Source organism: Panthera pardus, unplaced genomic scaffold (assembly GCF_024362965.1).
Source record: "Panthera pardus isolate Hobbes unplaced genomic scaffold, ASM2436296v1 HiC_scaffold_18, whole genome shotgun sequence".
NCBI lineage: Eukaryota > Metazoa > Chordata > Mammalia > Carnivora > Felidae > Panthera > Panthera pardus.
In genome coordinates this window covers 9300835-9320955 of record NW_026526743.1, presented here as the reverse complement: position 1 = coordinate 9320955, position 20121 = coordinate 9300835, and the positions used below count along the sequence as shown (strand labels likewise).

At 43.0% G+C, this 20121-nt stretch overlaps 2 protein-coding genes across 2 annotated transcripts; both read right to left on the bottom strand.

Annotated features, from left to right (window-relative positions):
- Positions 1-1309: 1309 nt before the first annotated feature.
- LOC128778055 (protein FRG2-like-1) lies at positions 1310-3664 on the bottom strand. The gene is made up of 4 exons (XM_053906317.1): positions 3465-3664; positions 3115-3189; positions 2813-2893; positions 1310-2547 (listed from the first exon to the last, which is right to left on the bottom strand). Exons 1-4 carry the CDS (start codon positions 3643-3645, stop codon positions 1859-1861), a joined length of 1026 nt encoding a protein of 341 aa, XP_053762292.1. The 5' UTR covers positions 3646-3664; the 3' UTR covers positions 1310-1858.
- Positions 3665-11760: 8096 nt separating this feature from the next.
- LOC128778054 (vomeronasal type-1 receptor 4-like) lies at positions 11761-12717 on the bottom strand. The gene has a single exon (XM_053906314.1). It carries the CDS (start codon positions 12700-12702, stop codon positions 11761-11763), a length of 942 nt encoding a protein of 313 aa, XP_053762289.1. The 5' UTR covers positions 12703-12717.
- Positions 12718-20121: the final 7404 nt, after the last annotated feature.

Here is a 20121-nt window from a genome sequence, read left to right as displayed (position 1 = left end):
TTTCATTTCTATGTTTATAACTTATATGATAGGTCACCTTAGAGGTCTTAGTGCCCTCCTTCATGCCCGTCACCCAAAACCCATTTCCCCCACACACCCCTTCTCCAGCAACCCTCAGTTTGTTCTCTGTACTTGAGAGTCCCTTATGGTTTGCCTCCCTCTTGGTTTTTATCTTAATTTCCCTTCCTTTCCCCTATGTTCATCTGTTGAGTTTCTCAAATTCCACATATGAGTGAAATCATATGTTTGTTTTTCTCTGATTTACGTTGCTTGGCATAATACACTCTAGTTCCATCCACATTGTTTCAAACGGCAAGATTTCATTCTTCTTGATTGCTGAGTAGTACTCCATTGCATATATATATACCACTTCTTTATCCTTCATCAGTCAATGGACATTTGGGCTCTTTCCAAAATTTGGCTATTGTCCATAGCGCTGCTCTAAACATTGGGGTGCATGTCCACTTACCCCACTTTTAATGGATTTTTAAGTGTACAAATACATTGATGACTACATGTGCGATGTTGTACAGATCTCTGGAGCTCTTGCTTAACTAAAAGTTTACCCTCATCTTTTTTTCTTTTTCAGAGTTTTCTTGCATATTTTTATTTGTATTTTTAGCTGTAGGGAATTTTTTTTTGTAATAACATGCTTGGATTCAATAAGGAACTGGTGGTATCTGTTTCAGAAACAAATTAAATTTATAGATTAGCTTAGGGACAATTGATGTTTGATAATATGGAGTTTTTCTACCTAAGAACAATGATGTGATTTTATATTTGTTTATGTCTACTTTCATATATTTCTGAAATCTTATATGGTTTCTCATATACACTTGATACATTTTTATTGGATTTATTCCCAGGTGTTCTGTTTTTTATTTTATTTTGTTGTATTATTTTATTATTTTAAAATTTTATTTTTCATCCTTTGGTAATAGCACCTCCAATCCCCAAATGTAACTTGCCAATTGTAATTTTTTGTACACATGCAGGCACTTGTTTTGTATAATTTGAAGCCATGGCATGGGTTCAAACTGATTTATAATATGTTATAATTGAATTGCCCCATTCAGTGGGATAATTAACTGCTATCCCTGTCCTACAATAAGAGCTGCTAGGTGTAGGAAAGTCAAGGTGGAAATGCAGTAGAGGTGAAAAGAAAACAGCCTCCTTCCTAACCCTCACTTGCCATAAAACAAACTCCATCTAGATAAATATGAAATTATCTAAGACCTACAATCCATGAGCAGCATTAATTTTTATTTTATCGCTGTTATGTGGAAATTAGGAACCAAAGGAGAAGACAATACGGAAAAAGGTTTATTTTGCTTACATAAAATTCTGCACATTTATAGATGAAAGACTACATGATCCCAGTGTAAAATACAAATTGGAAAGTACATAAAATATATACAAAATGACAGCATCTATCTTGGATTTAATATCCTCTCATAAATAGGATAACTTGAAATCTGCAAAATAGAAGAAAATTTAAAATTTGGCATATGAGCCAGCTGTGAGAATAAGCACATACGGTCAATAACACTAATGTATCTTGAACCAGGTTTCATATAGAGTAACTGAAAAGCGAAGGGCAAACCGACATGGTGACTTCACCAAACCGAACAGTACAACCATCCCGCCACATAGATGCTCCCCCAGGCCTGCGGCTTCAGTCCTCCAAGACTGGAGGCAGGGGACCCAAGACTTAGCGCCTTTTCGGATCAAAGGGAAGGAGAGAAGTATGTTTACTTGGCGAGACGTGGGCAACAACATAGGAATTACACCCCGATACCTGTTCTCATCATGAAATAATGCTCGGCCGTCCTAAGACCCTCAAAACACACCACAGTGCCTAACACGAAATCGGACGCGAGCTCGTCAGCTCCGCACTCGGTGTTGGCAGTGCCTTTGCTCCGAGCGCCCCAAGTCTGACACGCGCGGTACCCGCAGTGTGGGCGGTAGCGGGGCCTTGGTCTCGCCCCGGGGGCTGCGCGCGCAGCTCTGCGGCAGCGCGGGTGCCTGACGGAGCGCGGGCGGCCTCGCTCCCGACCCGCGGAGGGGAGGCCCCGTGTCCGTCGCGGGGGGAGCCCCGGGCTTCTCCTGTATCCCCAGCTGGAGCCCGGGGGCCCGGCGGCGGGGCTGGGACGAGCCAGCTCTCTGCAGGGAAGACGTAGGCCGCCTGGTTGGCCATGGTGTAGACGGTCTGCAAGGCCGCGCCCAGAGGCGCCCAGAGCCGCCCGAGCCCCGAGCGCTGCTCCCAGGTCAGCGGGGAACGCTCCCGCTGCTCCCACGCCCCGGCCACGTCCTGACGGACCGCCTCAGACAGGGCGCGCACGGCGGTCACCAGCCTCTTCCGAAGTGGGGGCGGCCGGTCTCCCGGGGACCTGCGCCTGCTCCGCCGGCCGCGCCCGGCGCCCCGCGCCCCGCGCCTCCTGCGCCGGGCACCCGCGGTCTCCTCGCTCTCGCTGCCCTGGCCCGAGTCCGGCGTCGTCCGTTTCCTCTTTCCCGGAGTCACACTGCGCTCACCTGCTGGAGAGGCCCCTGCGGAGGCAGCACGTGGCCGAGCGCCCCGCCAGCTGGAGTCCCGGGGACCCCACCCCCTCGGGTGAACCCCGCCGGTCTCCCAAGCCTTCCTGCCCCGGCTCCGGGACGAGGCGAGGCCAGGCCCGGCACGGGTCCCCCAGAGCTCCCTGGATTCCAGGGCCTCCTCACCCGATGCAGCCCCTCAACAACCCTCTGTGCCCACGCCCCGCGTGCTTGACCTGCCTTCCTCTCCGCGCACCTCCGCCCCAAAGCAAGATCCTACCTGCTGCCGGGGGGCAGGTGCTGTCGCTGGAAGTGACTTTCCTCTTGCCGGAGCCCTCCCAGCTGGAGCAGCCTTCCGATTCTGCGGACAAGGCCAGAGGTTCTGTGGCCGCCTCGGGCCGACCCCTCGCGGCCCTAATCCGTCCTGCACACGCGAGGACCGGGGCTGGCAACCAAGGCCAGGCTCCCAGCTCTTCCTAGAGCCCAGGATGTGCGAGGGTGCCACCGAGCTCCAGTTCCCTGACCGGGGAGACCGAGCCGCCCCACGTCCTGTGCCCCCTCCCCAGCAAAACCAGCTCTCACCTGATCCGGAAATGCAGCTGTCCCTTTTGGGCTCACTTTCCCTGGGATCCTCCTCCTCGGTCTTGGGCTCTGGCCCTGGGGGAAAAGAGGCCGTTTGCGCCAGTGGCCTCTCTCGAGGCCCGCAGAACCCTCTAGTCCATCCCAGACCCCGATTTGTGGACGGTTCTCTCAACACAGCCTGTTCAGCCAGGGTCCGAGGTGAACCTGAGCAAGTTGGGCCCGGGGGGTCAATGCCCCGTTTCTCAAAGCCTCCCTGGAGCTGGGTGATGCTCCCTGCCACCGATTTCCGAATACAACCCTGACCCCTACCCCTCCTTCCAGCCCCCCCACACAAACCACCCGACTCCTACCTCGCCTTTGGGTGCGGCTCTCTCTCAACGGCGACAGTAACGTCTCCTCTTTCCCTTCCAGTGCTTTCTCCTCCACATCTGGGCCGCTTTCTGTGAACGAGTTCTGGTGGCAGGGCGGCCGGTCAGTGGGGTGTCGCACGGATGAGCAGCGGGGCTCTGAGCCTTCAGTTCCAGAGTCCATCTGGAAGCCCCCGGGGACGGCCTTCTCCCTGCACTGCCAGGTCTCCCAAGTGCAGACTGGCCGCTGGCACCTGCCTTTTATAGGCGCCCTCGCAGGGCGTGGCTCGCTCCTATTGGCTGGAAAAATTCCACCTTCCTGCCGCTCGGGAACCTGGGCTCTCGCGAGAGATGGAACGTGGCCGCTCGTGCTTCCTGTGGGGGGCCCCACGCAGCCAAGGGGAGCCTTTTGCAGGGGCCTGTCGTGGTGACAAAAAGCGGGACACCAAAGCCAGGGGGCAGAGGGACTGGAAGGCTGGGGACCCCTCCCTGTCTTACTTCTGGTCCAACTCCCACCCACAGCTAGTTAAGACCTTACTGGATTTGTGTTTCTTCTTCCCAAGAGTACAGGAATTAGGTAGGTTTATCAGAAAGATTTCTTCCATATCGTTGGAAAACATGTATTGTCAGTATTCTTCTCGCTGATAATTTCGTTCTGAGTAAGTCACAGGAAAATCGGACTTAATAAAAATGTCCACCAGACGCCTCTGATGCAAAGGGCGTGTTTCTCTCCTGTGTTTCCATTCTTGGCCAAAGACAGCGGGAACTCTGCCCTGGACCTTTAACGACTGGATGTCACTGTAGGAACATCAACAAGTCAATCTTACCTATGAGTACATCTGACAAATACCACATGTTTATATAAAAGTGAAACCAGCAATGAACTAAAAATAATTCACGGTGAAGATAGTTCGCCAATATTGATTTTCATTAAAGGTTTTTAAGCCTTTTTAATAGTTTATTTATTTTGAGAGAGAGAATGCACGTGCAAGTGGGGGGAGGGTCAGAGAGAATCCCAAGCAGGCTCCTCACTCACAGTGCTCAGCACCATGTGGGTCTTCAACCCACCAACCCTGAGATCAAGACCTGAGCTTCACTGACTGAGCCACTCAAGCGCCCTCATTAAAGGTATTAATATGGAAATTTCAAGCATTCACACAATTAAAGAAAATAAAGTGAATCTGTTTTTTAAGGCCACCTCAAAATGCGTCGGTGTTTTGCCATTCTCGTATCATCCACTGAAAACTTCTCCTTTGGAATGGGGGTTCGGTGGGAAATGGGGCTGAAATCTTGAGTGCAAATCGTGGAATTCAGGATTTCTGTAATCAACCAGTGGCGAGCCATAAAATTCATCTCTAATAAATAACTACTCAAGGATATAAAAGATAATAAAAAGACTCCCAGTCTATTACAACACAAATTACTTTTTACTTTATTTTTTTGAAGATTTTATTTTATTTTTTTTTTTTAAATTTTTTTTCAACGTTTTTTATTTATTTTTGGGACAGAGAGAGACAGAGCATGAACGGGGGAGGGGCAGAGAGAGAGGGAGACACAGAATCAGAAACAGGCTCCAGGCTCCGAGCCATCAGCCCAGAGCCCGACGCGGGGCTCGAACTCACAGACCGCGAGATCGTGACCTGGCTGAAGTCGGATGCTTAACCGACTGCGCCACCCAGGCGCCCCTGAAGATTTTATTTTTAAGTCTACACCCAACCTGGGACTCAAATTCACAACTCTGAATACAAAAGTCACATGCTTTACTGACTGAACCAGCCAGGCACCCCTATTGTTTAGTTTCTTAATATCATCTAATACCCAGTTCATAGTCACATTCTCCCAAATTACTCAAACACATTTTTAAATTGTTTTTCTTTGTTTTGAACAAGGATCTAAATAAAGTTCCTACATTACTAATACTTACTATCTGGTACATTCTGTCTGAAAATATAATTTAAGGCCAGGTACAAAATGGAAGTGCATACTTGCAATTCCCATCACTTTGAGAGAAATATATCCAGAATATATAAAAATTAATGCCTACCCATTAAAAGGAAAGAAAAACAATCCGCAGTGAATTGAATAAGAAATTCAAAAGGACAATTCACGTGTTAGTAAGACTGTGATGAATATGATGTTATGTTATGTACAGCATTGCTTACAATAAAACAAATGGAAATAAACAAACAACATCACCAATTCACATGCATATAATTAGTAAAAATTCAGACATTACCCTGTGTATCAAGGATGTGGGGAATTGAAGACTCTCCTCCAGGGTTAGTGTGGGTTGTGATTGGTTTAACCCCTTCAGGGGACAATATGGGCACTAAATATAAAGATGCCTGAAAACCATGATCCGGAAATTTGGTTCCTCACTTTCTGTTTATAGCAACAGGGAATTCATAGCAAACAAGAACATGGGCCAAGTATGTTCGTGGCAGCATTGCCAGTGGAAGGAAAATATTAGGAACAACATAAATCCCCTTGAATAGGATCAGAGATTAAAACCAAAGGTCCAGTCCAAGTAAATGGCAAACAGTGCTGAAACGGGATGAACTACAGGTATATGTGTGAAAGGGAGAATCTTCAGAAACAATTGAGAGAAAAGTCATGATACAGAATTGAACAGTATTTGGATGTGTATACATATCTTGCACTTGCAGAAAGCAATATATAATTTAAAAAATAGGTACATATATGTTAAAATATCTTAAATGCTTGGAAATGACACTCATCAAATTATAGTTGATGATATCAGATGTGTGGCAAAATAAAAAACAAATAAAAATGAAATAAAAATGCAGAGGAAAATAAACAGGAAATAATCCCTTTATATCTTCAGAGTGATTAATCAAAGTGGATTGTCTCCAGCTGGTGCGGTGAGCTCCAAAGCTTGAGTGGGGCCTCCTCGGGCAGTAAAAAAGCCAGCTGGAGGGGGAGGCTTCTGGTCCGCCTCATCCTTTCTCAATTATCCTGGACATATTCAATATGTCCCATGGAGTTTGCTCGGCCTCCAAAATTTGAACTGCAAGGACAGCTGAGCCATTATCATCCTCCTCAGATCTTTTGATCTTTTGTCCTTGGTTCCCGATTTAAAATAGGTTGTGAATTGGAATTTCAATAAAAACTTAAATAAAAATTTTTTTAAATAAAATAAAATGAGTTGCGGTTATGACTATTGATTGCATCATGAAGTTCCAGACACTTAACAGGTTACATGTCTGTGTCCCCTCCAGAAAAAACAATTCCCAAAGCAAAACACTTGTCCTGATAGTAACCTTTGAAAACTGCCTGTGATTGTCTCACTGACCACTGTCCTCTTCCACCCACAGATAATGTGCAAGAACTGTTATCAGGCCTGTGGACACATGGCAAGGACCAGGAGATGTCCCCTGAAGGGCTGGGCTGGGGCCCTTGTCTCCCAGCCCTCGGCCTCCAGGGAGGAGAAGAACCTGGAACCAAGGAAGCCTCAGCAATTCCAGACCCTGGGCCTCTTGGCAAGACTGACAGAAGCAAAAAAGGCAAAGGTGAGGAATCTGGGTGGTTGAAGCCATTCTTAGAACTGGAATCCAAGGATGCTGGAATCCGATGTCTTTTTCTTTGTTCTGCATGCACAGCCATCTCCAAGCTCAGACAGAGATTCGACAGAAAGATAGAAAGAGCTCAATAGTTTTCAGGGTTCCTCACTCAGGAACGCAAAATGATAAATAATAATAATATATGTATAGAATATAATAATACATAAAAATTTACCCATTGTATACGTAAATATATATTTTGTTATATAAATATATGAAATATATATATATATATAACATATTTTTAAGGATTTTACTTTCACGTAATCTCTGCACCCAATTTGGGGCTCAAACTCATAACCCTGAGATCAAGAGTTTTATGCTCCACTGACTAAGGCAGCCAGGTCCCCCTATAACACATATATTTTAAATTGTATAATATATGTAAATATATATGATATATATAACTTGTATGTTATATATAACAGATACATATTTAATATATAATGTTTAAATTTCTATATATTATTATATTACATATATTTTAAATTTTGTATTGTATATAAAATATATAAAAACAAAAAATAAAATTATAAAATTTAAGGAATATGTATGCTGAAATTTCTAGTTTTGTAGTTTATTTTTATTTATTTTGAGAGAGAGAGAGAGAGAGAGAGAGAGAGAGAGACTACGTGGGGGAGGGGCAGAGAGAGAGGGAGACAGAATCCCAAGCAGGACCTGTGCTGCCAGCGCAGAGCCTGATTTGGGGCTGGAACTCACCAACTGTGAGATCACCAACTGTGAGATCACCAACTCTAAATCATGAGTCGGATGCTCAACCAAGTGAGCGACCCAGGCGCCCCTTGAGGTTGGATACCTCTGTATATGTGAAATGACCATTTGCATTTCTTTTACTGTGAAATGTTTCCATAGGTCCTAGGTCTCTTTTTCCTTTTTTGAGATGTCTTTTTACTCTTCATTGAGGGTAAAACATATTTTATTTGACTGGTGTTTTTCTACAACATCCTACCAGGCTGACGCCTACCCACATATCCAGGAATAGATCTGACCTGTCAGGAAACCTGAGATGACATCCGCCCATGTGGATCCATCCAGCCTTCCATCTAAAGACTTGATTTGAAGGGGCACCTGGGTGGCTCAGTCGGCTGAGCATCTGACTCTTGATTTCAGCTCAGGTCATGATCTCGTCGTTTTGTGAGTTGAAGCCCCATGTTGGGCTCTGTGCTGACAGTACAGAGCCTGCTTGGGATTCTCCCTCTCTTTCACCCCTCCCCCACTTGTGTTCTCTCTGTCTCTCTCAAACTTAAAAAAATAAAAAAAGACTTGAACTGAATTCTCTCTTAGCTCATGAACCAGCCTTAGGATGGGAGGTGGACTTATTGATGCACCCCATGCTGCACCCAAGCACTTTGGCCAGGACCCCAATTTCACTGCCATGCTGGCAGTCACAGTGTGCACAAGGTTTGCAGTGCCCAGCAGGAATGGTCCAAGTAAGAAAAATAGAGGGGCTCCTTGGTGGCTCAATCAGGTAAGCTTTGGACTCTTGACTTCAGCTCAGGTCATTATCCCGGGGTGATGAGATCAAGCCCCACACTGAGCTCCATGCTGAGCATGGAGCCTGCTTAAGATCCTCTTCTCCCTATCTCTCCTTCTGCCCCTACCCATTTGCATGTGCTCTCTCTCTCTCAAAAAAACAAAACAAAACAAAACAAAAAACCAAAAAAGAAGCAAAACTATTGGCATCCTCCCACAATATGGAAGGGATTCTAATATCTTAAGCAACCACCATGAAGACAATGAGCGTTTTTCCCTCCCAGTTTTATTGAGATACAATTGACATGTAACATTGTGCAAGTTTAAGATATACAACGTGACAATTTGATACACATATATATTGCAAAATGAATACCACAACAGGGGTAGTTAAGACCTTTATCTCATTACGTAATTCTTTTTTTGGTGTATTGGGAATGTTTAAAATCTATTCTCTTAGCAACTTCCAAGTATATAACACAGTATTGTTAGCTGTAGTCACCATGCTGTACATTAGAACCCCAGAAACTTATTCATCTTATAACTGGAAGCTTGTACCCTTTGACTACCGTCTCCCCATCTCCCCTGGCACCCATCCCTGTCAATGACCATTCTATTGTCTAGGAGTTTGGTTTTATTTATATTCCACATGCAAACAATATCATATATGTCATATATGCATCTTTGTCTATCTGACTTATCTTGCTTAGCAGAATGCCCTCGAGAGCCATCTGTGTTGTTGCAAATGGTAGGATTTCCTTCTTTTGTGTTGCTGGATAATGTTCCATTGTATATGGATACACCACATTTTCTTTATCCATTGAAGTGAATTTCAGTAAAGTGGAAGCCTCCCCTTACTTCCTCACCTTAGATATTTGAGGGTGCTCCTCCCAAATCTCCCTCATTCCAACATGGCCAACTGGCATCCTCACACTTTAAAGAAAAACCTACCTTCTACAAATTCATGCCAGTTTATCCCAGATGGCATGTATTTGCGTTTTTTTCCTTTTTTAAAATTTTTAATTGAAGTAGAGTTGACACATAATATCATATTAGTTTCAGGTGTACAACGTAGTGATTTGACAACTATGTACATTCTGATATGCTCACCATGATAAGTATGGTCACCGTCTGTCGCCTCACACAGTTGTTACTGTATAATTGACTATATTCCCTATGCTGTAACTCTTCATCCTCATGGATTATTTATTTTACCACTGAAAGTGTGTGCCTCTTAGTCCCCTTCATTTCTTTCATCTATCCCTCTACACCCTCCCCACTGGCAACCACCAGTTCATTCTCTGTGTTTGTGAGTATGTGTCTCTTTTGTTGTTGTTGTTCATTCATTCGTTTCTTTTGATTTTTAGATTCCACAAATAAGTGAAATCATATGGTATTTGTCCTTCTCTCTCTGACTTATTTCATGGAACATAATAAACTCTAGGTCTATTCATGTTGTCACAAATGACATGATTTCATTCTTGTTTATGGTTGAGTAATATTCCATCATGTATATATATCCCATTTTTATCTATTGATGGACACCCAGAATGCTTCCATACCTTAGCTATTGTAACTAATGCTGTAAACAGCGGCATTGTGTGTATCTTTTCAAATTAGTGTTTTAATTTTCCTCGGGCATATACTCAAAAGTAGAATTACTGGGTTGTATTATATTTCTGATGTTAATACTTTGTGGAAATCTCCATACTGTTTACTAGTGGCCACTAAAGTGGCTGCACTAACTGACATTTCTACCAATAATGCACAAGGGCTCCCTTTTCTCTGTATCCTTGCCAACACTTGTTATTTCTTATATCTTTGATACTAGCCACTCTAACTGGTGTGAGATGATATCTCATTGTGGTTTTGATTTGCATTTCCCTGACGATTAGTGATATGAAACATCTTTTCATGTGTCTGTTGGCCATGTGAGTGTCTTTTTTGGAAACATGTCGATTCAGGTCCTATGTACATTTTTTCTTAACCTTTATTTTTTTGAGACAGAGAGAGACAGAGCATGAACAGGGGAAGGAGACACAGAATCTGAAACAGGCTCCAGGCTCTGAGCTGTCAGCACAGAGCCCGACGCGGGGCTTGAACTCACAGTCTGTGAGTTTGTTGACCAGAGCCGAAGTTGGACACTCAACCGACTGAGCCACCCAGGCGCCCCCCATGTCCATTTTTTAAAAAAGTTTTCTTATGTTTATTTATTTTTGAGAGAGAGAGACAGAGTGAGAGTAGGGGAGGGGGAGAGTGAGGGAGACACAGAATCTGAAGTAGGCTCCAGGCTCTGAGCTGTCAGCACAGAGCCTGATGTGGGGCTCGAGTTCACACACTCTGAGATCAAGACCTGAGCTAAAGTCAGACACTTAACCAACTGAGCCACCCAGATGCACTCCTCTGCTCATTTTAAAATCAGATTATTATTATTTTTTGGTTGAGCTGTGTGAGCTCCTTATATATTTTGAACATTAACCCCTTACCCCTTATTAGATATATCATTTGCAAATATCTTCTCCCATTCAGTAGGTTGCCTGATGTGTTTTTTAAAATTGCCACCCACTCACTTTTTTCATCAGTGACAACAGGTTTTTGTGCTCTCTTTTGTCCCAACCCAGGTCCCTTTGTCCATTTCTATGTTAAATGCCTTAAATGTGCTAATATCCCTCCATGTCATCATATTTTAAAGATTACTGTCTCCCTAAGGTTTAAACTACAAACTTTATAACTTAGTCCCAAATGTTCCTAACTGAACCTGAATTTGCACTCCACCATCACCCCATCCTACTTCATTATTACTTGAGAACATTCTTTTCTTCACTTTCTTGAATGGCCGTCTCACATGTTAACTTCTCTTGCAACTTTTCCAACAATTCCAAGTGTAGTTAATTTCTGGATATATTTAGTATGTCAAATTAAAAATTACAACACTCAAATACTCCCTCACAATCTCTAGATTGTTTCAGGAACATGTTTTAATTGCACAGATTCCAAACTATTTCACTGGAAATGTGAACAAAATTTCAATTACATAAGTATTTTCATAATAATTGCATTAATATTTCATTCACATTTACTATTACCACTGATTGTTTTTTATTGGGACAGATGCTCATTCTGGCTTGCTGACCACTCTCCTGGGGTGTGATTGTTGCGTCATTATGCTGGCAGCTCGGGGAATGAATGAAGTAACAACTGTACACTGTGCAAAAACGTACAATTTACGCGTTTGTTATCACTTTCGTGGATGTTGTGTTCCTCAGCCAGGGAAGGTAGAACCTGGACACACAGGAGTTACAGTTCATGAGAACAAAGGGGCAGGCAGTTGGGAAACATCCACTGATGAAGGCGGAGACGCTCACCAGCAACCAGCTGGGATTATCGAAAACAGCAATAAAGACTTGGCAGATGGAGGAGAGGGAGTAGAAACACACAAAGGTGCTCACCAGGACGAGGATGCTCTGGGTGGCTCTGGACTCAGGAGAGGATCTGGGGGAGACATTAGTGCTGTGAATGTGCTGGACCCTCTGCCTGTGCCTGTGCAGGATGAAGACCATGTGGCCACTGGCCCAGACCATGAGCCCCAAACATAACACATCAGGGAATGATAACAATGCTGCATGTAGCAATTGTGTGATTTTGTTATTAGTTGTCCCAGAACAGTATTGCAAATCCTTTCTCATTGAGATGCTCACGTTGTTCCATTTGCCAGTCACATGGATAGGGCAAATGATATTTACCAGCATGTAGACGGTCCAGCACAGGAATATAGAGAAGTCAATGTACTTGAGAGCTTTCCTTTTAAGTTTTGTCCCCCTGGCATTCTGGGGGCTGATTGTGATGGCCTGGAAGGCACTCAAGAGGCAGGTGCTGCCTATGGACACACCCCTGCCTATTCTGTGAAGATAGAAAAGAAGTTTGCATCCAAAATCACCTGGAAAATTGTTCCACCCGAAAGCTGCCATCATCTGGGGGACTCCTTTACAGAGGAGGGATAAGGAGTTGGCTGCAACCAGGTGTTTGACAATCAAATCTGTGGGCCTCAACCTGCACCCAGTGAAGGAGAGGAAGAGATAATGGTAAAGAAGAGAGAAATTCCCCAAGATTCCGACCACGGTTTGGGTTAAGAAGATCACTCCTATGACCAAATCCCTGGAGGCCATTCTGCCGGTTTCCAGTCACTGAGATTTATCTTCAGAACCAGAGGATCCTGCATGGGAATATGAGGTGTGGGCATCATGCGTCTTGTCAACTAAAATCCAATATTCTCCACTTATCATTAGTTTCTCCTTCGAAATGGTGTTGAGAAAACCAGATATCCATATGTAAAAGGGTGAAATTGGACCCCTATCTTTGACCATACACAACAAATCAACTCAAAATGGATGAAAGACTTAAACATAAGATGTGAAACTGTAAAACCCCTTCAGGAAAACATAGGGGAAAATCTTCTTGGCATTGGTCTTGGCAATGATTTCCTGGATCTGATACCAACAGCAGAGGCAGCAAAACCAAAAAAACACAAGTGGGATTATATAAAACTAAAAAGCTTCTGCAGAGCAAAGGAAATAATCACGAAAGTGAAAAGGCAGTCTATGGAATGGGACAAAATACTTGCAAAGCATTCATCTGACAAGGGGTTAATATACCAAACATAAGAATCTCCAACAACTCAATAGAAGAAACCACCAAATAACCCAATTAAGAAATGGGCAACTTTAGGAATAGACATTTCTCCAAAGAACATATGAATGATCAAGGATATGAAAAGGTGCTCGACTCTACTAATCATCAGGGAAATGCAGATCAAATCCACAATGAGATGTTATCTCACATCTGTTAGAATGACTAGTATCTTCCAAGCCCCAAAGATAACAAGTGTTGGTAAGGATGTGGAAAAATTGGAGTCCTTATACACTACTGGTAGAAATGTAGAATATTGCAGCCACCATGGAAAAGTATAGAAGTTCCTCAAAAAAAAAAATGTGATAGAACTATCTCATCATCCAGAAATCCCACTTCTTGGTATATATCCAAAAAAATTGAAACCAAGGTCTCAAAGAGGTGTCTGCATGCCCACATTCATTACAGCATCATTCACAATAGCCAAGTTATGGAAGCAATTGAAATGCCCATTGACTATGAATGGATGAGGAAAGTGGAGTATATACATACAATGAGATATTATCTAAGCTTCAAAAAGAAGGAACTCCTACTTGGATGAACATAGAAGACGTTATGCTAAGTGAAATAAGCGAATCACAGAAAGAAAAATACGGTATGGTTTCACTTACATGCAGAATCTAAAATAGTCAAACCCATAGAAGCAGAGAATAGAACAGTGGTTGCCAGGGGCTGGAGGGAGGGGGAATGGGGAATTGTTCAATGTGTGTAAAGTTTCAGTTTTACGAGATGAGTGAGTTGTAGAGATCTGTTGTACAATATGGTGACTATAGTTAGTAGTACAGTATTGTGCACTTCCAATTATGAAAAGAGCCTATACTTTAAGTGAAGTGCTCTGACCAAACACACATACACACACACACAGGAACACAAGGAATGTTTTGGAAGTGCTGGATATTTTAGTACCTTGATTGTGGTGATGGCATCACATAGGTAAGCAGATTTCCAAACTCATCAAAATATATACATTAAATATGTGCGATTTTTGGCACGTCAATTGTATATCAATAAAGGTTAACAAGAGAAATATTAATTTTTAAAGAGATTTTCAAGAGTTGAGTATATAACCTGTTTTAAAAAATTGTTTATTCAGTTTTGAGAGAGAGTGAGCATTGGGATAGCCAAAGCAGGCTCCGTGCTGACAGCAGCAAACCCGATGTAGGGCTTACATTCAAGAACCAGGAGATCGCAACCTGAGCTGAAGTCAGATGTGCAACTGACTCAGGCACCCAGGCGCCCCAAGTGTTTAAAGCAAATAACAACGTACGAGCCATTGCTATGAGGTTCATACATGTTGTAACTTACTTTTTAAACAAAACTCTGAGTCATCACTACTATCCCTTTCATTTTAAAGACAAGGAGAATGCAGACAGGATAGGTGATTTGCCTAAATTCATACCGTACTTGGGGCAAAGTGTGGACTTGAATCTGGCTGAGTTGTTTGCAGACACAGTGCATCTAATGGCTATACTATGCTAAGTAAGCTAGACAGCTCTGTTCTTTGAAAAATCTATATATAGAGTTTTGGTTTTAGCTTTGCCTTTTTATTTTAGCTTGATAGTATGTTACTTTATAATTTTTGTTATAACTTTCACGATGTGTAAAGATTTGTTCTGTAGACCAATATCAAAATGAATAAAGCTTTAGAGATTTAATAAAATGTAGATGCACTGATTGCAGATTCATGTTATAGGAACCTGTCCCATGACGAATTGAATTGAATGAATGCAAGCAAGAATGACTCAAGAGTAGGATGGAAACAGAAAGAAAAAAACCTTTGGGGCATTTGCCTTTATGTCAAGAACAAAAGTATAAGGAAACCTATCATAATCTCATGTCTTGCCCTGAAGTATGGGATGTTGAATTCTAATATGGGATAAAATAGAGTAAGGTAAAAACTGAAGTATTAGTAATTTAGATCATATGCTTATTTATTAATACCAGGTTAGGAACTATTAACCATGTGGTAAGTTCTCTGAAATATATTAAAATATGACATATGCAAATTGTAAACTCTAATACAGGACCGTTGTGTGCTTTACAAATTGATGTTATAGAATTTACAACTGATACCAGATAAAACACCATAGGATACACGTAAGCCTAACAGCTACTCTTTGAAACACATTATTACAGAACTGTCTTTTCCTTAAATGCTATTTTCAATAGCTTCCAGAAGAAAACAGTCTCACCGTAATCCACAGACCATGATATTTTCAGCAGAGATACTACTGTCTCCATTAAGCACATCATACTCAGAGTTAGAGAAAACATTTCTATTCTGGCAGTTGTCATTGGGATATCCTGTTTGTTCACAAGATTGCATGATTCGTACAGATTTATTTATCCTAGTCCTTATTATAAGGATTATAATATTATAATATTATAAGGAGGGATTACAGGCACACCTTCAGTAATGCTACAAAGTTGGTCTTTGATTCCTGTAAGGTAGGCTGACAGCAATTGCTTTCAGATGTACAGGCCAGGGAAAAAAATGGGGCGCCCGGGTGGCTCAGTTGGTTAAGGGTCCAACTTCTCTGCTCAGGTCATGATCTCACAGTTTGTGGGTTCGAGCCCCACGTCGAGCTCTGTGCTGACAGCTAAGGGTCTGGAGCCTGTTTCCGATTCTGTTTCTGCCCCTCCCGTGCTCACCCTCTGTCTCTCTCTGTCCCTCAAAAATAAATAAACGTTAAAAAAAAATAACTCTGGCTCAAATTACCTGAAAAATCAGGATTCCTTTTCACTGGACTAAATACCCACAATCATTGTCATTGTGGATTACAATAAATCACACCAGGAGCCAGCAGGCATTGGGTAAAGTCTAGGACCCCATCTCTCTTTACTAAGCTCATGTTTCTGTGGCTATGACACTGGATCCGTTTCAAACCCAGAATAATCCCCGTTTCATATACAATCACTTACCCACATTTACTCCCCATAGACGTCTATACATTATAGACTTGCTTCTCAGACTGAAATGGAAAATATTTTCCCAGAAACATCCCTCCGTGTGGATGGTGAACTCAGTGCAAGGTCGTGAGGGCTCATGCATGTGGGAGGGAGGCAGAAACGAGACCCTGTGTTATGGGGCAGTGATCGTGACCTCCCCTCCCTTCAGAATTGCAATTATCATTTCACCTTTAGTGGCCATGACAGCGCCGGCTGGGGATCTGAGAACATTTATAAAGAACTTGTTTTCTGAAGTTGGTAATTACTGCAACCAATTACCAATTTCCAGTTAATAACTACAAAGGGACCATTGAAATGACTGGTACAGGCTGTTTTCCATTCCTGAAGGCAGACAGGTCTCACGTGGAGGGGAGCAAAACGCAGAGGTCTGACAGGTGAGGGACTGGGAACGAGTAGGTGTCTCTCCCTGGTTCTGCTTTGCTGACAAGTTCTTCCACCCAAGAGTGATTTCTTCCTAATCTTCAGACCACAGAGGTGAACTACCATTAAATTAGAAGCAAAAAGTTGGTACCAGAAAAAATACCTGAGGGTTTTCAAAAGTTGAAACTCAAAGGCACTCAATGCCAATTACTTTGGGAGTCTAAATTAAGCCTCAGATGGTTCCTTTTCTATGAGATAAATGCTACATATGCAACTCAAGAGCACTGGATGGTTACCACAGTTTTCCATACTTGTTTTTTGATGTATTTTCAGTAATGAGAACTGTTGCTTTTGTAACACATGAAGAAATATAAAATAGGAGTTCAGATTACCCATTAGTTTTCTCCTACAAACAAATCTACATCTTATCCAGGCCCACTATCCAATGCCTGTCAAATTCCAAGCCTGGGATGAGAGCCATACGGTGGGCAGCCTCTACTGCACATGCATGTGAGCACACACGCATGCACACACATACAAACACATGCACACACCTCCATATAAATCACATACACAGTCACATATACTCACATACTTATAGACACACATATTCTCTCACCAACTCATGCCCATCCCTATGTACAAACTCTCAGCCAAAATCATACATGCCTACTACGACTCACACTCACATGGACTCCCACAGTCCCACCATATCTCAAAAATTACACTCACACGCATGTATGTGTATCTAGCCATCATAGCCATGTATGCAAGAAGAGAGCAGTACCTGCCTCTTTATGAATCCATCTTTTATACTTCCCTCTTTGCAACCACCCACAAGGATATCATGATGTGCAATGTATAAAAAATGATGTGAGTATTGCTACTCTAGGTTAAGGCACAAAGTGGAAAAGCTGGAGTGTTGGGGGTCTGATATTGCACGTGTCCTGGATGCCCTCCTTTCTGGCATAGGCGGAGTCTATACGGTAAATAATATACCATGCTGTGGAATTATTTTCTTGGATCAAGTGGAAATGTCAATATGTGGAATTATTTTCTTGGGTCAAGTGGAAATGTGCTGTGCGGATTTGCACTCATTACACTGCTGGGTGTGCCAGGGCTCCTCGCCCACCATCACGCTTTCAGAGTCTTGAATAAAGACCACATGGAGAACTAGCCCATTTTGTCTCCACGTGGATTCTTTCAGGTTGGTGATGTTGGGGGCTGAGTTCTAGGTCTGTGTGGATATGAGACAAAGATGGGTTTTATGGGGGAAGGTTAAGGGGAGAACAGAGAAAATCATGAGAGTATTGATCCCTGAGAATTGGCAACAACTCTTGGGGAAGCTTCTGACCTTTAAATTTGTGGAAAGGATGGTATCATAACCAAGATTTCCAGAGAGTGAAGGTGGACCCCTGTGATGTAGGGGTTGCATGAGGAATAAACAGAGTCAAAAAAATATATGCACGATATGACAAGAGGGGAGGTGGAGGGTCTGCAGGACTGGAGAAGGGTGGGCGAGGGGAGGGTCCACTTCCTTCTTTTGGCTCCAGCTTCCATACTTGGGTCTCCTTCATGACTGCTCCATTCCTCTGTGATGCAGACCTGGGACTTCTGTCTCCACCCACAGGTCCACCTGAAGGTATGTCTTCTGATGACAGAAGACTGCTAAGTGTCGTCTGAGGACACTTGTGCCTGTGGTGATGTGAAGCTGGGCTCGGTGCCTCACAGATCCCGTGTGGGGTGCAGCGCCTCTTTCTTTTTCCCAGCTGCCTACAGAAGAATTGTTTTTTGAAAAAAAATCAGAATTTGTGTAAAACAGAATGATCGAGTAAGACAGTTCTCCTCTCAGCGGCCAGCATTTTCCTTTTCCCACTTAGAATCAATTATACTGCAGTGAGGAGACAATGGAAGAGAGGGAATCTCAGGAAAGATTAGAACATCGTCCTTCTAAGAAGCAGTGTGAGCGGGGCTGAAGTTTCCATGAGAACGGGGATACATAGGGCTTCTGTCCCAAACTCCCGATCTATCTCTGCATAGCCCAGCGCTCAAGGACAAAATCCAAGCAGTGTTTCCACTTCAGTTCAAGGTTAAAGAGCGTCCAGGCATTCCCACTGTCAATTTTACATGGACATAAAATTCTGAAGGGAAACATTTTCTGAAATGAAAACACATTTGGCAAGACTCGCGAGAAGACTTCTTAATTTACCCCAAGACAAAAGGAAAGGGTTGCAAGAACCGTTTCAGTTGATATGAGCGATCTGATGGATTCAATAAGTAACTTTTTGGGGAAATAATACTTATTTTAATTAAAAAATTTTAAATTCTTTTTGAGAAAGAGAGAGAGAACGTCGGTGCTCTCACAGAAGTGGGGGAGGGGCACTGAGGGAAGGAGAGAGAGAATCCCACGGAGCCCATCATGGGGCTCAGTCTCACCAACCATGAGATCATGATCTGAACTGTAATCAAGACTCAGATGCTTAACTGACTGAGCCACTCATGCTCCCTGGGAGAATAATATTCTTTAATTTAGTCTTAGATACTGATTGAAAGAAAGAGGGTAACGCGAGAGTTGTTAACAACTATCATCAATACAATATTTTTGAGGAACAAAAAAACATACAGGCATGGAAGCAACACAGATTGTCTGTCTGTCTATCCAGCACCTGTCCACCTATCTAATACGCACCTGTATGCGTATCTAAGAGCTCTTTAAAAAAATTTTTTTTAATGTTTTTACTTATTTTTGAGGGAGAGACAGAGCAAGTGAGAGAGGGGCAGATAGAGAGAGGGGGACACAGAATCCGAACCAGGCTCCAGGCTCTGAGCTGTCAGCACAGAGCCAGACATGGGGCTCACAGTTTGTGAGATCATGACCCGAGCCAAGTCAATCAACTGACTGAGCCACCCAGGCGCCCCTAAGAGCTCTTTTTTAAATCATACATAGTGTTGTGTATTTTTCAGGAGGTGCAGGGTGACTTAGAAATGCACTTTACTCCTTATAAACATAAACACTGTTGTATGCAGATAGATTTTGAGATAAACTTACTGGGGCACCTGGGTGGCTCCGTCGGGCGTCCGACTTGAGCTCAGGTCATGATCTCACAGTCCGTGAGTTCAAGCCCCGTGTCAGGCTCTGTGCTGACAGCTCAGAGCCTGGAGCCTGTTTCAGATTCTGTGTCTCCCTCTCTCTCTGACCCTCCCCCCGTTCATGCTCTGTCTCTCTCTGTCTCAAAAATAAATAAACGTTAAAAAAAATTTTTTTTAATTTGAAATAAACTTACTGGTATATTTCTTACAAAAAAAAGTAATGCACTTTTCAAATTTTCATGTACTCAATGATTACCTGGAGACCATGTTAAATAGCAGAACTTTATAGAAAAATGCTGGGTGGGACCAAAGCTTCTCCATTTGTGGAAGATCTCTGATGCGAATACTGCCAATCTGTGGTTCACACTCTGAGTGACAGGGAATTAAGATACTGAGGAAAGGTGTAATGAAGCACTTTGTAATCAAGAAATTTTAGAGAAATAACAGGGTTAAAAGTAGTTTTGAGAAGAGCAAAAACA

Coding starts and splice junctions, on each gene's coding strand:
- LOC128778055 (XM_053906317.1), bottom strand. CDS start 3,645: ATGGACTCTGGAACTGAAGGCTCAGAGCCCCGCTGCTCATCCGTGCGA. Junction 2,894..3,114: donor CAGCTGCATTTCCGGATCAG/GTGAGAGCTGGT, acceptor CCTTGTCCGCAG/AATCGGAAGGCTGCTCCAGC. Junction 2,548..2,812: donor CACCTGCCCCCCGGCAGCAG/GTAGGATCTTGC, acceptor CTGCCTCCGCAG/GGGCCTCTCCAGCAGGTGAG.
- LOC128778054 (XM_053906314.1), bottom strand. CDS start 12,702: ATGGCCTCCAGGGATTTGGTCATAGGAGTGATCTTCTTAACCCAAACC.